Raw genomic sequence first — 22,075 nt, forward strand, 5'->3', positions numbered from 1 at the left:
CAACGTTTTACGCGCCTCAGACGACCGGAAAATTGTGCAAATGAATATTGTGAAATGTGGTTTTGTAATCCACCTTTACGGTTTTTGCCATATACATCGAGGAATCGAAGAAATTATTAGATTGCCAAAATTTACACGACTTACAAATTTTACAAGTTTTTTATCTTGAATAGTTCTTTGGGCTATCAGAAATTTATGTTAAATCAATTGCAATATTGCAATATTTGATGTATAAAATTGCCGTACCAGTCAAATAAACTAATTTCAGTTCCCTTATTTTGCAATCATTTATATCAGAAAAATGTCAAGTGACCAAAATTATTTTTCAAATTATTAGTTTTACTTGCATGCTACAATGTGCTTCCCTAAAGCTCAAAAAAGTTCAGTTAAACGATTAAAATTATTATATTCGAGGAATCAGTCTGCGAGAACATGGGATTGAAGTTACACAATACCACGGATACAACACATGTTTTTAATTTACACACATACACATATAATGTATGAAAAAGGCAATTATGTAATTATCAGCTGCATGTACGAGAGTATCTGTTCTTGTTAGTAAAATATTGGAGAAATGTGTGATGGTTATATAAAATCGATTAAACAGTACATTTTCTTATGAAACCAACGAATCCCTTAATACTTTCGAATAACAGTGTACATAATTAATTGTTGTACATTTTCGCATGAAGAAAGAGTTGACGATGATCTGTCTGCTCTTGAACATCAGATAACAGGTGCATCATCCATTTTCTTATCTCGTTCGAACTGAAACCGTTCGATTTTTTATAGAAAGCAATAATCTTATTAATCTTTTTCTTTCCAACGATCAGTCTTAATAGAGCGAAATTAAATGGCTTACAAGTTATTCATGTTAATATAAAGGACCATCGGTTTCATTCATCACTGAGGCTTATTATTATCCCAGACCATACAGTGTCCCTGAAAATGCATCGATATCAATTTGCGTTCACGGCCTATATAGTAATTCAAGTTCAAATTTCAAATGAATCGTTAGAATTCCAATTCTAGGCGGAATTTGTGATTCAAATTCGTGGACTGTTGTTCGTTACAGAATCTATCAGTCAAGTACACGTGTAACACGCGTGATCCTTCAATTCCAGGATAGAAAATTCAACTTCGATGTGCAAATTATTTGAAATTGCATATAAGATCTGCAACACATGTAAACTTATTTATGAAAGTAATCAATTTGCAACTCGAAAACGAAACTTTATCTGAATCATGCAACACTTAAAGCTTCAAGTCTGATTTAACACTAGAACTGCCAAATGATCCAAAATCAGCCATTCCTGATTTCATTTATTGCTCAATGATTAAAGTAGTTACTTATTATTAAATTATTAACACTGCCAAGTAAACATACATCGAAACTCCTACGCAATCGAAGCAATTCTCTTAATAAAGCTGAAACTAAAAGGTCAATATTCTTCATAACAGAATTCGGTTCGTTCATTACGTCACCAAAAAAATTAATGTTTAAGTTTATATAAACAATGGTGTCACCCGAATTCGGGTGACGTGACGTCCAAAGTGACATGATTATTACATAATTAAAGGTCAATTTGACTGTCTTTTCGATCATTCCAAAAATTGGACGCGGAAGTATTGAGAAAATCGAATATTCCGTTTCAACGGGAAATACGAATTATTTCGTAACGGCTCACAATTACTCTCAACGCTGGTTCCCCGGGGGGATTCCCTGTGATGCACCGTATCGGTCAATAAATAGCGACGCCAGCCGCGCGTTACTTCCCTGTAGAAATCCCGGATTCAATCCGTAATCTGGTACGTGACGCCCGTTATCTCTGTTTATCTACATATGTGACATTCATTACGGTCCTCGTTATCAGTCGCCTTGGTTCGGTTATTAGTTTCATTGTTCCCGCGAGACTGCCAGTCGAACGATCTTCTTCGCTCTGGAACGAAAGGAGCCGCAGACGCCGCGATCGTGCTCGGTGCACCGGTTAACCGTGATCCAACGATCTATCCGTTAGAATTCGAAAGTTCTGCTAGTGCGTTCTGAACATTTTCGTAAATCGAAATGACCGAGTTGACGAGATACACTTTGAAGGATGTGGCGAAAAAGGATGGGAGAGACGGAGCTGAGACGTGGCTCGTGATCCACGATATGGTGTACGACGTGACCAAATACAAAGCTGAGGTATGGATGCTAGAGCAAATCATCGTATTGGAATCTATGATAATCTGGTATCTCGTAACGGAATCATCCGTAGATCCAGATCACTACGTTTCGCGAATGTTTCGAAATTCCAGTGACAAAACATTAAAATTCATTCGTTTGATCTTTCTGCTGAATTCAATTGAAACTTGAAATCTTCGGGTAAGTGCGTAACTTATGATCGTGACTGAGATCGAATGTTGGCGACTCGAAGTCGAATGGTAATTTTATTGAGCGATTACAATCGATTGACTGTAATTCTAGTTCAAGTTCAAAGTTAGATTCTAGTTTACGTTCAGATTCGGTTTTAAATGAAGAAACCAGTCTTCATCAGGTTGTGACGTTTCATTTCAGCATCCAGGTGGTCCGGAATTGCTCGATGAGTACGCTGGCCAAGACGCGACATCCGGTTTCGAGGACTTTGGCCATTCTTCGGAGGCGAAACACATGCTGAAGGACTTCCTCATTGGAGAATTAGTAGAAGTATGATTCATATTTAAATGTGAAACTTTTCAAATTGCATTTAACCAACTACAAGGAAACATTGATCAATTTTTTAGAATATTAAATAGGTTACTAGTTACAGTTTGTTTATAAAAAGGTGTATCTCATTATGTTGGTTGAAGTAAATTAAATAAAGTAGACCTGAATCATTTAATCAATCGTATTGGTACAAAGATACTATCAAATTTGAACTAAATATTGCATACTTGAAAATCATGGTTTTAAATTGTTAATTGTTGCTAACCATAGTACATGTATCTTCCAACCGGCATTTAACTAAAAATATAATAACTATTTAGTAACTAAATCGGAAAGTGTAATAAACAAATATACTTTTCTTCGCAGGAAGACAAAAGGGGAAACAGGAAGAAAAATGGTAACGCAAACGCGAAGACCAGAAGGTACGTCATAAAAATAAGATATTACACGTGAAGGTATCTTTCAAAAATACTTTTATCACAGAAATCTATTGTTTCGAGATTGTTGCTTCGCTAACAATAGAAATTAAACGATTGAACCCTAATTTGCTTATATGATACACGAAATCGTACAACAGAAATATTCTAAGCATCGCAAGGAAGATGAAAAATCCAATATATCTCTTTCGAAACAATAAATTCCTTAAGTAAAAAGAAAACACAATAATGTCTACAACGAGTCTAACGGAAAAAAAACTTGTTTCTCTTTGCCGTAGGAGGTTTCTATCAATATTATGCGGAAACTGTGCATCGTGACATGACGAAGCAATCGAACATCGTAACGTTAAGTTGTATTAATTTATTTGATTTTTGTTCGCGTTTTCCCTCCTTTTTGTACCGCTAGTTTAGATACACATCTAGTTACAATATATGAAATAAGAGTAGAATAAGAATACACTGTAGCATGTAATATATTTTGTTAAAAAAAAGCAGGTGATCGACCTTAAAGTTTAAAGTAATTTCTATTCGAGTATGGCGGTCGTGAATGGGAGAATGGTAGTTCGCGATGCGTTGGCAGCGTGCTAAGTGTACGCACGATTTGTAATGATCGACGTGGATCGATATGGGTGATCTGGAGTCTTGGACCTTTAACCCTTCGTCAGCGGTGACTCGGTCTACTTTGACCTAGATTTTCAAAAACTTCTTTTAATTTCTTACTTTTTCTATTGCTAGGATAATTTCGAGTGAAATGGCCTAATCTCATTTAGATGATGAAATATCTGTATTTTCAATTGTGAATAGTATCTTAGTATCTTAGTATTTTAGTATCTTAATATTTTATTATCTTAGTATCTTACTATCTTTCCGAGAGGTCCATTGAACTATTTTTCTTATATATATTTACTGTCACAAATATATTTCCTTTGTATTAATCATATTTATGACGTAACAGTTTTTGTTTAAAGTCGGTCATCTCACTCCAACTTACCCTAATTGCGTTTGCTAGTTGATCACATTAGGTCTAGTAATGAGATTAACATGTCTCGTAGAACTTTAACGCCAGGTTCACGGACATTTATTGAACAGCTTATTCGATTGTTCGTAGAAAAATTTCGCTCAAAATCAACATAAACGTGTACCAAATAATGTTTACAAAATTCAATGTAATAATTTAAATTGACGTGGTCCGTAAATCTAGCGTTAATAATTTCAGGCAAGATCGTTTATAAAATCATCAAAAACATCTGAGAGTTAAAAGTGCAACGACGTAATCATCGCTTTTCATCGATAATTACCATGAAATATTTGTTCTATCGGCTTCTTTGACTTGTACTTATTTCATCTCGAATTTCCTTCTGTCGTTTCGCAACGCTTTGTACCGTCAACCGGAGCAATTGCAAGCGAATCGCAGAACTCCGTTCAGTTGCAACTTTTGCCACGTAGTCTGCGGACATCCACGCAAGGAAAAGTATTTTAAAAAAGATTATACAGTACAAAGTTTAATGACATTGCAAACGTAATTCGTCGGAATCGTTGTTTCATGAAACATATTTAAAAGTCTCTTATCTCCGGTTGATAATAGCGCGGATGAACTGCTAAAGAATCGCGGTTTAATCTAGATCTGGGATCAACATTGCGAGACGTGCGCGTCTAATCTGAGATCGGAATGACCGTAATCGATTTCGAATTAACGTTATCACTCCATGTTCCGAGAAATAGATGTCGACGAAAATAAACAACGCCCAATATTTACTCAATGTTGACATTAGAAGCATCGAATTTCATTTGAATAATAAAGAAATAGATTCAATATTAACTGATACATTAATCGATCGATATATTAGAAACTAATTTTCCGTTCTTGTATCCACTTTTCTAAATTTCTTATGTATCCCCGACATTGACGTCAATCTCAGATTCTCAAGAAACCAATCGGCCAATCTAGATAACGATAGAGACGCAGATTCAGATCCACCCGCCCATTATCTGGCCGGTGGCTTTCGATTTTCCTCTGAGTTTCGTGGTGGCGACCGGTACATTTTCTTCTTGCGATTTCGGTTCTTTCTTCTTTTTCTCTTCTTCTTTCTTCTTCTTCTCTTCTTCCTCTTTCTTCTTCTTCTCCTCCTCTTCCTTCTTCTTCTTCTCCTCGTCGTCCTCTTGCTTCTTGTCGCCGCCATCTTTCTTCTTGTCGTCGCCATCTTTTTTCTGGCTAGTGTCCGGCGGCTTCTTCGCGGCCGCAGCTTTACCCTGCGGCGATTTCGTCGCGTCGTCTTCCCTTGGGTCCTCAGGGATCGGCGACGGAGCTCTAAAATCCGATTTACTATCCGTTGGCGACGGAGTCTTGTCCGCTGCCTTGTCTTTGTCTATGCTGCTCACGCTCAGAGACTTCAGCACGCTTTTCCTCAACGCTGGGCCCATCAAACGAGGCGGGTCCGCTCCTCCAACCCGAATGCTCACCCTAGGAGCGCTGCCCGAACCTTCGCCGCCACCTTCCTTTTGCGCCTCTTCTGAAGTTAATACAGTCATTTCAATTCTTTTAAACCTTTGCAGCCGAACGTTCGTTCGCTGTATGTGTTCATCGTTTTCTAATGAAATATCGGTGAGATCTTCGAAAGGGATTCTTAACCAGTTAACTGTGTTCGACGAGTATACACGTCATCGTAAAGCTTGACACGATACTAATTCTTTCACCGATGAATTCTTTATTTTTCTACATAAACATGTAATTCTTCTTTGTTTCGCTTTGATCTTTCATTAAAATATACTCTAGGTGCATTCGTCCTGCGTTCGATGAGTACACGTTTCATTTTTTTATTTTATTGCGCGCAGAACGAGAGGTTCTTCCAACTAAGTTACACAGTTAACTGGTTAAGGAGAAGCGACATGTGAATTAAGAATAGAACTACCAGATGGGTCAAAATGACCAATTCCTAATTTCATCTTTTAGAATTACTGCGAAGGCACGGATACTTCTTTAAGAAACGATTAAAGAAGCTGATTTAGCAATACCTAAACTGAAATATAAGCTAACTGAAATCTTGATAAATTCACGCTTATAGCTTTCATAAAGAAATGTTCAAAAGACAGTTCAAGTGCTCGGTAGTTCTAGTTTCAAGGAGTAGAAGTGCATTTTATACTTTGATATTCAATATTCAGCTTCGTGTAACGTATCAATGCACGAAATAAATCAGTTCTGTTCCTTACATTCTGTACTTTCGTATTCAACATTAAGCTTTGTGTAGAGGGGGCAATTTGAAATTTGAAATATCGCTTCATATATTTCACAATACATTTCACATTTACGCACGTAAACAAAATAGCAAAAATATTATAAAAATATTATAATATAATATTAAACATTATATATGTTACATAGGGTAGCATAAGAATTTTAGAAAGGCTTAAGTGGGGCATAGTACAAAAATTATTGGGAAACACTTGTGTAGAGTATCAATACACTAAATATCATAGTAAAGCTGTATAAAATAAAATGTCGACCGATAGTAGCGTCTCGAGTAATTCTAGTATAAACAGGAAGGAGGATGATTTACCTGTTGCCTCCTCGGGAATCTTAATCTTGCTCATCATGAACTTGGCGTACGCGATCCTGGTGGTGGGCGTGACCTCCGACAGATTCGGGTTGTAGTCGATCAAACGGTTCGGATCCAGCGAGGCGAGGTCAGAGTTCTGGCTCATCGCGATGTTCCGACGGATGCTTCGTCGCGTTTGCTTCATCGTAGCTTCCGTCGTGCTGCCAATGGGATCCCTGGCGATCGTGTTCTTGCGGACCACCGCGTTCCAATCCTTCTTCTTGCTGCCGCTGCTCTTCCGGCCGATCGCCTTTGCGATTTGACTGAACACGTCCTTCGGCTCCTTCTCGCTTTGGATCACTGCATTCACGATACCCTCCACTATGCCGATCTGGAAGTCCTTCTGGAGGCGACGTTCCATCACTCGACCCTTTTTGCCGGACACTGAGGAAGATATGTTTTGTTTGCTCCTCTCGTATAATAGTTTCTCAATGACTATGCTGTGTCAGAATACTACATTGAAATTTAGTACGTTGCAGTGAATAATATTTGTTAGCTTACAGTTGTAATTTAACGTGGCTACTGCACGATTTGTGCGAAATCCGTTAGGAATAGTAAATGCTTTGTATTGGAAAGCTATTAGTAGGTTTCTGAATAAGTACACTATATCAAAGTTGATCATTCCTTTTTGCCAATATTATTGGATTATATTACTTCTTATTGTAACTTATCGTCACTTAACATAGCTATCGTAAAGTTTGCAAAGAAATCCTTGGCGATTAAGCGTTAAGATTTTAGGTAGCTATTAGACGACTGGTAGCTAAAATGATAATCTCCGAACGCAACGCTGCAGTGGGAATGTTCGTTGAAACGAACAAACTCATTCGTTTAGGGGAACGGTAGATAAACTATTTTCCAGTTGTTGCAAATGGTAGACACACTTACGTGCCGCGTCTTGCTTGTCAACGTGCGGCGTCCTCATCCCGTTCTGCCGGAGGATGTCGATCAGCTCGTACCTAAGGGTGGAGATGTCCTGCCGGATCTCCATGACGTCGTCCTCCGTGATACCGAACTCGTCCCGTTTCCTTTGTTCCGCGGTCACGTAGCGACGGATCAACAGCCTCATCACCGTTTCGTGTCTCGCCAACGCTTTCTCCCTCGACTTTTTCTATCGTTTATCATAGGAGAAAGTGTCTTCTTAATTCCGTCAATTAATTTTCATTCCCAGTCGCATTCGCGGAATTTCAAAAGCAACGTACAGCGGTTACGCGAGAACTTTATATTTTAATTCGTAACAACTGTGTAGTATATTTGATAATTAGTGATTTTCAGATTATGCGAACGAATGATTCGGTTATTAATACAAAGAACTTTCAAATTTGAAATGATGATCACTGAGCAAAGAAAAGAAATTAAAAGCTATTGTTTCAGTGTCAGCTTATTTATTAGTTTTATTTTGAAATTTAGCTAGTGTTATTGTTACGTGAGTTATAAGTTTACAATGACTTACGATCAATGATCTCGTCTGTCGAGCCCCTTTACCGCAATTAAGGACTTTATTGAACGACTTCCCGGTGGGTACCATGTTGAAAGGAGGCGGCACTGTATCGCCATCTTCGAAGTAGCTCATCCACAGGTGGCTCCTGGCGAACTTCCATTCCGTATCAGCTCGTTCCTGAGCACATAATCCACAATAAATCATTTTTATATAACACTTTACAACCAGACAGAAGATAATTCTTAATACAATACTTCAGTATTATCTTTTAATATTTATCCTAATAATTAAGACGTTAGTGTAATATTTCACTTGATTTCAATTTCATATTTTACACGTGTTTCACCTTTTAACCTGTTCAAAGTTAATCGTAAACTATTCACTACTGAGTACAGAGAAAGATGTAAATTATATTACAATAAATCGTATCGTTTCAATTATTCTAAATTATGCAAAGTATAATCAAAATATGTACTGCTTAAAATAATCAATTTATCCGAAAAGTAAACAAAAGACAGACGAAATCCAGACTCTGTTATTTATATTTGATTTTTTTACACTCGATTGTATGATCGATCTCGTAATCAGACTTATCTGGATCAGTCGTGTATCTAATCTATCACATACCAGAATGGACAACAAATTCTACACGAGTTAATTGAATCTCCGTTCTAAATTTGCCGGTCGATTGAATCCGGATCAATTAATGTTATCTGATGGTCGATTTCTCGATACAAATAACCTACGCGACGACGCAACAATAATCCACGTACCGAGATGATCTGATAAGAGTTCGACATCATAGCGATCAGCATGTTCAGCAAGACGATAACGTTGATCACCGAGTAAGAGCCGAACATCAGAAGCGCCCAAAATCTCGTGAAGCTCTTGATTCCCGTCAGATCGAACGACATCAGGTCCACCATCCCGAAACTGGCCCAGAACAGTGACTGCGACGTCTCGAATAAACTAAAATCATTCAACGACACTTCATCGTTTTCGTAGATAAATACAGTTTCCTTTGAGTTTCATATTTTATTCAATACCATCTTTGTATCTCATAAAACCTAATTTCACCGTTGCGATTCATTAATCTCAAAATCAATTTTTTCCTAGGAGATTCAAGAATCATATATAAAATTGCTAACATAAAATAATAATTGTTATTTGACATATAGTATAAACAATAATAACTAGTATCCGAAGTTATTGCAATTACCGTTATTTATAATCTATAAATTGTTCACCGGAACAAAGGAAAACATTGAACTCTTCCTATTCGAGAGAAATCGTTAGAAAACAATAAAAGGAAACAAGAAGATAAAATTGAACTTTCGTGGAAGATTAACATCATTTGTCTACTTTATACTTTTACATTGATATTACTAATATTTTCTGCCTTTTTCCCATACTTAGCGAAACGTCTCCAAATCGAACACGCTTTCTCCTGATTGTCGAAGTCGGGCAGGTCGGGGAAGTCCTTCATATGGTAGCACTTCATCTTCTCCAAGTCAGCATAATACCACATCAATTGATTCATTCCTAAACAAGATTCCCAAAAAGAACATTTCAATTTCGAGGATCTAAGTTGTCCCATGGTTAATCGAGGATTCGATTTGACGAAAGGTAGACGCGTTGCCTGGAACGTTTAACCCTTTCGAGGAAGATGTTTCGAGAGCATTTCGTAAAAAATGATCTACAACTAATATTACCACATAGACACTTGACACTTAATTAACTTTTCAACAATGAGAAACGATGATATTCGATTATGTTCTTTAACACTAGAACAACCAAATGGGTCAAAATCACCTATTTCGTGTCACTTCTTTCGCAATAATAGTTCATTGATTTAGATAAATACAAACTAGAATATATGGAAATCGTACACTCGTTAAATATATTTTTATACATTTTATAAGGAAATACAGAATAATCAATTTTACTGCTCGGTAGTTCTAGTGTTAATCGCTTAATCGTTTCAGTTCAGAAACTGAATTACGCTGTTTACAAAAAAAATCGTGAATAGCGCGATCCGTTTCTCCATTTCTAAGCAGATAATAACAAAGGTGAAAATAAATAATTAGAAGGAACAAAAATAAATAAACTTAATGTGAGCCTACGAATGGATAGGTTAGCACTTTTAGACGATGCAATGGAGAACGCTCGACGCTCAAATGGTTAGATTAACAAAGAAGCAGAGTGCAAAGAATTCTTAACCCTTTGCACGATATTTAACGTTGAACTTTTTATAATGCCTCGATACGTGAAATGTTGGAATAAAACAGCTTTGTTCCCCAATGTACTTGTGATTTCCCTTTGAGTTCCGCAGAACATCGTCATTGTGTTGTCAAAAAATATTAAATATTTCCAGCGAGAAACTTCCGAGTGGAAGGGTTAATAGATTGGCAGCGTCTACGCAAACTTGACATCCGCGTCTCAATAGGCTCGAAAGGGTTACGGAAAGAATCGGCCCCGGAGGTGCGAACAAGTGTGCAGGCTTGACAGGACCGCGGCCGATGAATAAATAAACCGTCGCCGGGATGCTCACCGCAGCCGAAGGCGAACAGCACCAGCGTGTAGATGAAGAAGAACTTGATAATGTCTATTATCATTCTCCCCAGGGAAATTTGGAGTGGCCCAAGGTGGGGGTTCACGCTGAATATATGGACCAGCTTCAAAAAGCTGTAAACGATGCGTTTGTTTATTTATTCGGCTGTTCTACTGGGCGATCCTTCTCAATTATGTTGAATGCTTGGAAAATGACAACTGGCCTCTGTTCATTTTGTTTAATAATAAAGTTGCAAGATATATTCTTTTTTCTGTATCTAGGAGTTATTAGTTTAAATAAGGTAAATGATGTATTGTTGAGTTCATTTTGATGGAATATTAGTACCTAGATTTATTTATGTTTATTTTTCTATATGATTGATTCTCATTTTTAGTTCCTTTTGATTTTTTTAGCAAATCTTTCGTGCCCTGAAGGTTAATTAGATTATATTTTACGATGATTGTGAACGTTTTGTTTTAATTGCGGAGAGGATTAAGGAGTTTACCTGAAGATCATTCCGGCAGCGAAAGCTCCTTCTGAGAGCAGCATGGGATCGAAGGCGTGCCATTGATCTCTTGGGTACCAAGGATCTGAACCACTCCAGTACTCTCTCTGTTAAGAAAAATTGATACGATGATAACAATAGTGATAAAAATACGCTTCAACGAGCAATAAATAGATTAAACAATTGCGAATCGAAGGTTCTTATTTAACTGTGTTATCTTGATTGTTCTGGAATTCTAATTTGATAAGATTCTATAGAGATCAAGGAATCTGATCCGTCGGATTTGTTAATTAAAATGTTTCTTATACGATTGGAAAGATTTCAAGGTTTATGTTCATGCTTTATAAATTGGAAGGGTTAGAGGTAGAGAACGTACTTGCACTATGATCCAAGCAGTGACCCTCAACATGATCCATATAACGTAAAACACATTTTGAATGAAGTCGACAATGTTCCAAAGGTCCGATATATACTCTATCAGCCCGTCCGACCATAATGATCGCATTTCTCCCATGACTAAACCTAGAATAATCAGACTCGTTGTAAAACTTCGAATTTTCCTGGAGAATTTAAGCTATGATTATTTAAATTTCAAATTTCCAATTTCCCAATTTTCCCGAGATTCCAAATATCCAAATTTCCAATTTCCCAATTTTCCCGAGATTCCAAATATCCAAATTTCCAATTTCCCAATTTTCCCGAGATTCCAAGTTTCTAATTTCCCAATTTTCCCGAGATTCCAAATTTTCAACTTTCCAATTCACCAATCTTCTGATTTCCCAAGTTTCCAAATCTTCAAATCTCTGAATCTTTAAATTCTCGAACTTTCAAATGGAACGCCGATGTTTTCAAATCTTTCTACGGAAGATCTACTAAGTCATAAAAGATCTATTGCATCCGTGATTTCGTAATTTCAAGATCCGATGAATTTATGAAAATTTCCCAATGTGATGATAAAAATCCACGGTTCAGAGGAATCCCGCAAAAGGTCGTGTCGTTCGTTCGAAGCTTTAGTCAGAGCTGTTTACTGATTACGTAGATGATGACACCGCTCTCGACGAAACCGGGGATGCAACCACGTTCCCGTCTCTTCCAGCCGGCGAGAATCTCGTGCATCCACGCGTTCCCGAACAATTCGATTATCAGGTACTCGATGCGTTGCGATGCCATGCCGAGCAGCACTGTCAGAGAAATTTTAATCAGTTCGTATCTCGTTGCATGTTATAACGCAATTATTTAAGGGCTAATCCTTTTAACTCGCTACTGCTCCGAGGGAAATTCTGTGAATAATTATATACCAAAGAATTATCCCCACTAGCCCAAAAACTTGATTCTTAATTTTGGGAACTTTTTTTTGGAAATATTCAAATGAAATCTCGTTTATTCAAATCAACGATACATACTTCTGGCACTGTATGTAATTCAATCGTAGAATAGTTAATAGATTATTCATAGGGTATATAGATTTATTTTAAAATGAATCTAAAAATTTAAACATAGATTGTAGATTATAATTCTTTTATCGTTTGCTCGTGAGATTTCCCAAGGATCTAATTGCTACCGATTTCCAAGGATGTCTTACTCAAGAAGAAAGCGTATGAAGAGGAGTGACAGATAAACTTGACGAAAGGTTTCTTCATGAACTGGCCCATCGGAGAGGTCGGTGATATCATGTAGATCGTACTGTACACCGGAAACATGGCGCCTAGTTTACCGATCTCGATGAACTGCCCGATCATGCTTTTCCTCCGGAAACCAGGCAAACCGTCGTACCAGATTGCGGCCAGCAATTGTTGCACGTTTGGATGTGCCACGAACTTGTTGACAAAGGTGAATATATTAAAAACCATACTAAATCCTTAACAGGACATTTTAAAACTAATATACATTGAAATCGAGCACAGATATTTTCATTGATTTTGTTTCAATTGCAAACAATATCCTTCATTTATTGTAACTTTAAAATGAAATTGACAATTCCTTTATTATCTTCTAACGAATACTCTAATTCTAATGTTGATATTAACCTTATAGTTTAATATTAATATTGTTAACAGTAGAACCATTGCAGCAGGCGAAGTGACTAATTTTCTAATTTCGCAATTATTGATATTCTGAAGGTATTAAATGACTGTAACGATTCAAAAAAATAGTTTCACTTGAATACTATAACAAATACATATCTGACGAAACTGAACAAATTCTATTGTCACAAATTTTACGAGGATTACACATCTTAATTACACGTCTTAACTAGGACTAGATTTCTAGTATTGTACAATGAACATTGTTGTATCAATAGAGTTTTCGTTGCAATAGAGTTTCGGAGGTGGTTCAAATACAATCTTACTTGTTTCTGCTTATACTTGATCGCAAGTTTAAGACGGTCCAGCGTCTGCCGTTCTCCAGGTTCCCAGTTGTCGCCGTGCGGATTATAATTCAGCATTATCTCTAGTTCCAGGGACGTGCGTGCGTGATCCAGCAACGCTGTAGCGAAATTCTGCGTCTGCTCCTTCATCTCCTGTAAACAAATGATTTTCGAGTCACAAGAAAGGGAATATTTCAAGCTTAAAGCACTTTGAAGCATCCGATTATCAATTTACAGGTAACTTAAAGAAACAAGCGTCCAAATTCTTTTCAACAGCTGAAAAATCTGATCGTTTTAACACGTTGACTGCCGCGAGAATCTCGAGCGTTTTGTTACAGTAAGATTTATTCCTTTATGACAGAGGACAATAGTATTAGAAATAATTATTAATTTTTTGGCATCACGGTACTCTTATTACACTATCGTCTAGCTTCTGGTGTTACTAAATATTTCGATTCAATATCAATTTTCTTATTGCAATTGTTTTCAAACAATTTGGAAACTCCGGCCATCGGTGACCACCGTGGCGGTCAACGTGTTAACCTTTGACGGTCGATTATTTAAATTCTGGATTTTAATAAAATATCTGATTTGCGAATTACGTTGTACTCGAAACGAAATTCCTGCTCCATTTTACTGAGTCGTCGTAACTCCCAGGAAAGCTCGAACGCAGTTAAAAGAGGATCCCTCGAGGACAGGGCGATCAAAGATGGCGACGTTAGCGCGCGATACGCGTTTATTCGGGCCTGAGAGTGTCTCAGGGAGTCCTGTTCGCTGGATGTCACGCATTCGTCGCAGCCGCATCTGACAACATCAATGATTCAATTTGTCCGATCATTCTGAACTCATATGGTGAATGATTATTATTAAACTATTATCCTTATTATTAACACTTAACTATAATTATAAGACATAGTATTATAACTGCACTACTTTAAGAATATAATTAGAAAAATATAATTAAAAAATAGTTCTTCTCAATAAATACTATAAAAAATACTGTACAACGTTGGCAATTTTTCATTTTCGAATTTTCCACGAATGCTCTAACTATAACTTAAATGGTTAAATAGTAGAAACTTAATATAACAGTAAAAACTTTCGAAATTTTCAATTTTAATTGCTACTGTTAGTATTTAACACGTTGAATGCCATAGGGGTCACCGGTGACCCCAACCAAATTGAATCACTATAGTTCACTCAGTGGAACGACGATTATTTGGAAACATCTCTATATTACAAATAATGCTACCTAATTTTCTGACATTCAACTAGAAGAACGTGCGATAATGATAACGCAATTCAATCAAATGATTCAATATCATATTTTTCCCATTTTCTGTACCTTGCTTTATAAAATCGTGAGGCACTCAACGTGTTAAGTAAAAAATTAAGTAAAAATTAGTAAAAATTTTACTTCAAAAATATGAAACAAAAGAAACTGTTATTTCAGTGAAAAATAGAAAACTAGGAAGACAGGTTCCATTTGTGGCAGAAGATGGATTCGAAGGATTTGTTACGTTTTCGTTTTTCAGTCAGGAACTATGTACATCGGTCCCGAGAGAACTTGCGCGCAGAATACCGGCACGTTTTGGTATGAGCACGTGCCAGTTTTTCAATAACATAATTAGGACTCTTAATCGAATAACGGTGTCACAGGCGACAGGCCGAGTATTGACACGAAGCCAAATAACTCTGGAATAACCGGTCGACTTCGATTTATAATTCTGGACTTAACACCGTTTTAGACAACCGCTCCCTGTATGACTGCGCTCGAAGAGAGCGTGCCGTTCGATGTCACGGCTCCCATTACTGGGTCAATGACAACGGAAATGATTCGCTCGAGCGGGTGGCGAATAATCTCTCTTCCATTTTGCACGATTCGATATGAATCATTGAATCGGAAACACGTGTCTCAGTCGTTATCGAATTATTCTTTCCATTGTTTGGAAACGTTCCGATGATCGCGACTGTTCTTTTTTTTCTTAATCTTTATGCATCGAGAAGAATATCAAGTGGATTGAAGAAATATAAAATATGATAAATCGACAAACAGAAAATAAAATATATTGTTGCGCACTCAAAGAGAAATATTGAATATGTGAAACTTTCTTGAAATCTTTGTGTTGTTCAGCTTCTTTCAATAGTATTTGCTGCAGGTGGATAAAGAATTATTATTAAAGAAGCATTTATTAAGTATTAATAACGAAGAAACAGGTTTAACGAATTCAAAGCGATACCTGGCGTCATGAGGTGTGGGAAGGGTCGCGCCACGGTCGAGTAATATTTTCAAAATTTCGTAGTTGTTCTTATGTGCGGCCAAAATCAGCGGTGTTATGTCGGGTGTGAAGTTGGACGATGATCTGTCGACAGCCTCCCAACTCTAGAACGAAAAAGCAAATCTATAAACGTAGGTTACTAAACAAACGTGCAAACACGTAGGATACAAGCAGCAAGTAGAAATATCAAGTATTAGGCAGACGTATGCTGAATCGAAATTCAAAGACGAATCCCATCTACGTATATATAATTATTAACGTGTTACTGTAATAATTAAAATTCATTTAAGAATGTCTCACAGAAGCATTAGTCTCTTTTCAGTCACAATAAAAGAAACAAATTAGTAATACTCATAACATATATTATTTTTATTATTTTCATTCTATTTACATTATATATTATACTATTTTTTCAATCATAGTCAAAACACAAATTAGTCATTTATTATTTTTTCTCATTTGGTGATCCCAGCGTTAAAAATACTCTGCTGGATCATTTCAATTTCACTTAAAAACTTCTCAAATATTCAATCGTATCTTTCTAATAATAGTCAAAAAATAAATTAGTAATTATTTTGTCTGGTTTGATACTCCCAGTGTTAAAAAGGATGTTCCACTATATCGTTCTAAGTTTACTCAAAAACTTCTCAGATACCCAACTCTATCTTGTCAATAATAATAGAAAAAAAAAAACAGATTAAACATCAGTCATTTTGACTGTGATAGTTGCAACGTTAAAGGGGATGCTCTGCTGGCACGGTAAACCTGTTGAACTCACGTAAGGCTGTCCCGGTGTATGTGTCCTCTCCTCCCATTCCAGCAGGATTTCCACAGCTTCCACGTACTCCTCCTTTATGGCGTGTAAGAGTGCATCCTGAAGGAAGACCGAGGAATTATGTCCGATGTGTGCCGCGCTTTTAAACGCGAGGTCCCAACGGTGGACACTTTATCGAGTATCCACGCCCTGCAGCTCCATTCTCGTTGCGTCCCGTGAAATATAGACGAAACCGACGCATTCGGTCATAATTCGTGTCGGGACAGGTAGGAAACAGGAAACGAAATTATTCGCAGAGTGAGCGCGAACCGCGAAGTTCCAGTGGAACGTGGTTCCAGTAAATTTTTACTCTAATTCTTTATAATCATTCTCTCATTATTTGTTTTTGAATATTTGCCTGCATTCTTTTATTATCGTTTATAAGGCTGAAGAGTTCATTGAGTTAAAGGAGTTTACTAATTTCAACTTGAAGTCTTTACATGCTTCGAAATGTTCGCGTGAACAGCATTAATCAATAGATAATTTATTTCTGTTTCCCTTTTACCAGTTATGAAGCTGAGGAGTTTACTAAGTTTGAGTTGAAGTCTTTAAACTCTCCCAAATGCCCATGTAAACAGAATTAATCGGATAATAGAGAATTAATTTGCGGTACCTTTACTTGAATTCCCAGTTCTAGAAGCAGCTTGATAAGTTCAATGTTCTCATTCTCGATCGCAGCGATCAGCGCCGATCTGTTCAGCGGGTCCACGCAATCGATGTTCAAGATTTCCGGATGGTCCTTGTTCTCTTCCAATAACCTGTTCGAAACTTACAGCTTCAACGAGTAACTGGGCTCAATTGCTAGACTCAACTAAAGCTACTGGACTCAACTAGTATTTCATACAAAACTGATTATCTTGATAATCTTTAGCACGCAAGATCGAAACACGACCTTATTGAATGAAACCGAAGCCTGATCTAGCTAACGCGGTCCTTTTCCAACTCTGCCGTTAGATCTTCCTAATCATACTCATTAAATAAATTTCACCGTTAACAATTCGCAGGAAAGAAATTCTAATCGTAATTTGCTTCGCAAGTAAAGGAACAGCTGAATTCGCATTTATGTGCAGGAAACATCAATTTGTATACAAATTTTCTACTTTCTACGCTAAATTGAGTATAGAAGTCTTCATTTCGGGTCCTCCCACAGCGAGGTGTTAAAGGAGAAGATAAAAATAAACAGATAGAGAATTAAAAAGCGCGAAACAAGGATCCGGGAGCGATTCGTCCGAGGGAACAGATGATTCCCTTCACGGGGTACCCTTGATTCGCGGTCTCAGGTTGACGATTTATCATCTGGTGGTCGGATTACCTTTTGACAGTGGCACAATCACCTCGTTCCGCGCTGAGCAGGAAGTGCTTCTCAACTGGGCCAAGACTATAGTCCTGGGGCGGCGTTAACGATTGCTCCGAAGGCGCTCTCGCCTCATTCGCGAGGAGATTTTGCTGCGACTCGGACGGATTCATGGCTCCCTTCCGCGGAAATCTATCGACGGGACCAAAGACAATGCCGCCACGGCTTGGTTCATCGATCCCGGATACACCTACGCACAACCAGATAATCCTGAGCGGCTGTCGAGCAACCGGCCGCGTGGGATGTCTGCCTAATCGCCCGCCATTATTTCGGCTGCCGGCGCGACCGCCATTTTTCCTCGGGAAAGAGGCAACCCGAGTCCGAGTTCTCTGATTTCAATTTTTGCGCAACGTTTTCGACCGGTTTATCTCGAAGGAATCTTTGTGATTTATTATACCTAGTTTTTCTATTATATTAGGCTTATGATTTATCATATTTTCTGTATTATATTTATATTTTATTATATTTTCCATTATAGATTTCTGTGTGATTTATATTTAACTTATGAAAACAGAGTAATTGTATAGATTAATAATATCGTAGAATAATCTTAGTGACATTAGTTTTACGTGCAATTTTATTCAAATGATGCAACTATTATTTGTAGAGTTAATCTTTAACTTTAGCAATGTCCTCCATATAGATTGTCAATAAATATTCTTAATAATCCACGGAATATATAATTTTGGAAAGGTACGATGGATTACAAGTTGTATCGCAGGATTGGAGCCGCAGCCAGATTACAAGATTTCGATGTAACGAACCCGAGATAATCTCGTGAGCCCGAACACGTCACGGCTGTGGATCGCAAATCCATAATTCGATATCGAATCGGCCGGTCAATTGGAACACCGCGATTAGCACAGTTCTCAGGCATTACTTTTTTTCCAGGTTAAAAGAACACGGGTTTCCAGCGCCGCGTTCTCGAATTAAATGGAATGAAAGCTCGCGATCGAACGGCCAAGTAGTAGAAGTCGACTGCGTTCCAGACAGACCGTAAAACCGTAAAACCATCGCCGTTTTATCGTGATCATTACAAATGGTAAGTAATTGACGAACGGTAACAATATTTTATTCTAACTGTTGGGAAATGTTCAGAAAAGCTGTTAGTTTTAATTAATGAAAAATATTTTTTTGGTGAATGGAAACGTATATAAAAATAGTTACTTTCGAGGAGCTGATGGTCGCAATCTAGTTTCTATGAGTAATGGGTGGGTTTCTTGTAGAATAAATGTAACTTTCTTTAAATAAACAAATCTGTATTTCTATTTGGAATTCGAAATGTTTAATATTTTCTTACTGATTATTATTAATTAATATCTACTGGAATAAAGAGTATTACTAAAGGATTTAATAGCAACTACTTAGTTTCGTTCAAATTTTGTTTTCTGTGAAACTTATGTTTTTAGAATTCTTTTCCCATTTTCAATATCGATCAGTTTTATCGATGGATGACGTTACCTTCAAGTTTCTTTTTTGAAAATAAGCCGAACGAGATACGTGACTGTCGCGTTTTTCGTTACGCGAGTTTTGACGGTCGCCGCAGCGTAATTTTCGCCTATTTGATCTTCCTGCTCGACATACACGACACTCTAGAATGTCAATGTGTCATAGTCGCAGTTGCAGTTTTTACTGGTTTCCTCGAATTTCAAGTGGACACTCGGTAAACCGATTTTAACGAAAAATGAAAAAAGTGTTAGTTATTTTTTGGACCTACGTTCTAACACTTTTTTCATTTTCCTTATTTAGTTATTTTTTAGACCTACGTTCTTACCCCTTTTTTCATTTTCCTTAGTTAATTATTTTTTAGACCTACGTTCTAACACTATTTTGGGCTTCCTTCTTTCAACTTTCATCGTATGAAAGATCTTCCACATAAAAAACTAGTGTGTAATTAAACACCTAATAGACTGCCACTATACTCTAATTAACTACTTCAATCCTTTATTCTTCTACTGGCTACAACAGTATCAAAGATCATTCGATCAAACTCCCAGGGATCCATCAATTTAATGAATATTAAATTTCGTAAATATTAGTCGGCGCAAGTTTTTATTAAATTTTAATCAATGCCCGAATGGACACCTGTTTCTCTAAGAACAATAAAATAAAATGTCCGATAAACATCCGTGAGTCTAGTATGAATAGGGACAATATCAATTCCACTTAACCATGGAATTTAGTTTCAAATCTCTCGTGAGCCATGTAATAAAATCAACCAACGAGTATACACGTCGATCGCAAATCGAATCCATCCAATATACATTAAACCAAAAGGCTAAAGCTAAATGGAAAAACTATATGTCCATGTGATGAAAAAAATAATTACTAAGAAAAGCAGTATTATTTTAGATTTTAAAATTACGAGTATACTCATTGAACACAGTGAACTATTTAACACGTTGACTGTCACGGCAGTCACCGATGACCGAAGCTTCCAAATTGCTGAAGAACAATTGCAATAAAACGATTGATGTCGAATAGAAATATTTAGATACATAAATAGCTAGATAATAGTGTAATGTGACTAGCGTAATACCGAATCATTCATTCTTTTCAACACCATTTGCCTTTCTTATTAAGAAATCAGTATTACTATACAAAACGCTAGAAATTCTCGTGGCGGTCGACGTATTAATCCAGGAACAATGACTACCAGAAACTGTCTTCCACCTGTGCCAGCAAACTTCTACACGGTGTTCTAGAGATTGTACCTGGTTAGAGGGTCGCAGGTCAACGGGAGCCCATGGCACCAGGGAGCAGGTCGCAGAGATGATGGTCGGCCTGGGGAGCTGGATCGCGCGAACGATACCGAATAAAGGGAAAACCGTGCGTTCACCAGCTCTACATAGTTCAGGGAAGCCTTAGCACGTCGGTCAGCCGGGGCATGGATTAGGCACAAACACGTGGGTCGTATTCTAAACTGTGTGCGAGCCTGCTCTGTCTATCACATTGCGCATCCACGTGCACGAGACCTGGCCAGGCTCGCGCGATCAGGCCTATAACTATAGGACTCCCTCGGATTAACGCTCGGCGAACGATCGTCTTCGCGAATTTCTGCGAATTTCTATTTTTCGAATGACAGACGGGGAATGGCTTCTTTCGAACAGCGGGAGGAAGATGTAAATAATAGCCGAGAAGACACAATCAATGATTAATGCTTTGATCGTCGTGGTATTCGAATTCAGGCGATACAGTTTACAAGATTGACACGTTAAGCGCCACGAAAATCTTAAGCGTTCTCCCGTAGAGTTTTTCTTCTGTAGCAAAGGAAAGAACAATTATTAATTATTTAACGTTACAATGTTTGCGTTACACTGTTATCATAGTTACGTTATTAAACATTTTCATTTCACATCGGTTATCTTGTACGTTACGATCGTTTTCTAGTCGCCGGTAACTGACATGGCGCTTAACGTGTTAAACATTGATTTTCTTGAATTTTCTTGGATCTTGGAAAATAATGGAATTATTGCTATGGAGAGTTTTCACTTTTTAGTCTCTGTTCGTTAAGAAAGGATTATTGAAGCTGTGAATTCGAAGAGTGAGCGTTATGTTACAACTGGTGCTGCAGGCAATATCCAAGTTGGTTAGCTGACAGAATTTTTTTATAGCTATACGACGAAAGAGAACAAATTTGTTATACTTGTATTTTGGAAGTATTAATAGTTAGCAATAGTAAATATTGGAGTATCTAGAATTATTTAGCGTAGGATAAAGTATTGTAGGATGAATGGTTTGTTGTGCGTGCGTAAGGGCGACCAGGTCGTATCGCGACGGACCGGCGACAGGATGTTTGGAAAATAGTGTGACTGCGTTTAGAAAATCTCGAGTGGCTGAAAGAATACGAGGAAGAGTGTCTGGAACTGAGCGACTGGACCGTGAGAAAAGCGTGTACGTGACTGCGTGAGTTTTGACTATGGACGAAAGATGCGAGTGAGAAGGGTGCAATGGAGAGAAAGACAGAGCGAATGGGGGTGTGTGTTAAAAGCAAGTGGGAATGCGTGCGTGAAGGACATTTTGGTGAGAGACAGCGGAGAGGAACAT

General features: G+C 37.5%; 2 protein-coding genes and 1 long non-coding RNA gene across 5 annotated transcripts; 2 read left to right on the top strand and 1 right to left on the bottom strand.

The window, feature by feature from the left end:
• Positions 1-1,768: 1,768 nt before the first annotated feature.
• LOC116423875 (cytochrome b5) lies at positions 1,769-4,951 on the top strand. Its single transcript, XM_076367596.1, has 4 exons — positions 1,769-2,188; positions 2,561-2,689; positions 3,056-3,111; positions 3,405-4,951. The coding sequence occupies exons 1-4, from the start codon at positions 2,069-2,071 to the stop codon at positions 3,442-3,444; spliced, it is 345 nt and encodes a 114-aa protein (XP_076223711.1). The 5' UTR covers positions 1,769-2,068; the 3' UTR covers positions 3,445-4,951.
• Positions 2,857-20,850, bottom strand: trp (transient receptor potential). Of its 2 annotated transcripts, XM_031969557.2 has the most exons (18): positions 20,743-20,850; positions 17,987-18,218; positions 17,288-17,432; positions 16,639-16,734; positions 15,822-15,964; positions 14,184-14,385; positions 13,564-13,734; positions 12,796-13,030; positions 12,242-12,394; positions 11,590-11,735; positions 11,214-11,320; positions 10,709-10,842; positions 9,570-9,699; positions 8,931-9,126; positions 8,170-8,334; positions 7,605-7,827; positions 6,681-7,103; positions 2,857-5,636 (listed from the first exon to the last, which is right to left on the bottom strand). In XM_031969557.2, the coding sequence occupies exons 2-18, from the start codon at positions 18,139-18,141 to the stop codon at positions 5,095-5,097; spliced, it is 3,366 nt and encodes a 1,121-aa protein (XP_031825417.2). In that variant the 5' UTR covers positions 18,142-18,218; positions 20,743-20,850; the 3' UTR covers positions 2,857-5,094. The 2 variants fall into 2 exon arrangements, with proteins under 2 accessions (XP_031825417.2, XP_031825425.1); XM_031969565.1 differs by lacking the exons at positions 2,857-5,636; positions 6,681-7,103; positions 7,605-7,827; ... (6 more) ...; positions 12,242-12,394; positions 12,796-13,030 and having other exon boundaries at positions 13,611-13,734; positions 14,191-14,385.
• LOC143174511 (uncharacterized) lies at positions 10,430-15,901 on the top strand. Of its 2 annotated transcripts, XR_012998558.1 has the most exons (4): positions 10,430-13,043; positions 13,669-13,818; positions 14,239-14,433; positions 15,035-15,901. It is a non-coding gene; the product is annotated as an uncharacterized LOC143174511 (long non-coding RNA). The 2 variants fall into 2 exon arrangements; XR_012998557.1 differs by lacking the exon at positions 15,035-15,901 and having other exon boundaries at positions 14,239-14,586.
• Positions 20,851-22,075: the final 1,225 nt, after the last annotated feature.

The sequence above is a fragment of the Nomia melanderi genome, chromosome 5 (genome assembly GCF_051020985.1).
Source record: "Nomia melanderi isolate GNS246 chromosome 5, iyNomMela1, whole genome shotgun sequence".
NCBI lineage: Eukaryota > Metazoa > Arthropoda > Insecta > Hymenoptera > Halictidae > Nomia > Nomia melanderi.

Coding starts and splice junctions, on each gene's coding strand:
- trp (XM_031969557.2), bottom strand. CDS start 18,141: ATGAATCCGTCCGAGTCGCAGCAAAATCTCCTCGCGAATGAGGCGAGA. Junction 8,335..8,930: donor ACTCTTATCAGATCATCTCG/GTACGTGGATTA, acceptor TTATGTGCTCAG/GAACGAGCTGATACGGAATG. Junction 7,104..7,604: donor TGACAAGCAAGACGCGGCAC/GTAAGTGTGTCT, acceptor TATCTTCCTCAG/TGTCCGGCAAAAAGGGTCGA.
- LOC116423875 (XM_076367596.1), top strand. CDS start 2,069: ATGACCGAGTTGACGAGATACACTTTGAAGGATGTGGCGAAAAAGGAT. Junction 2,690..3,055: donor TCATTGGAGAATTAGTAGAA/GTATGATTCATA, acceptor TTTTCTTCGCAG/GAAGACAAAAGGGGAAACAG. Junction 3,112..3,404: donor GCAAACGCGAAGACCAGAAG/GTACGTCATAAA, acceptor TCTTTGCCGTAG/GAGGTTTCTATCAATATTAT.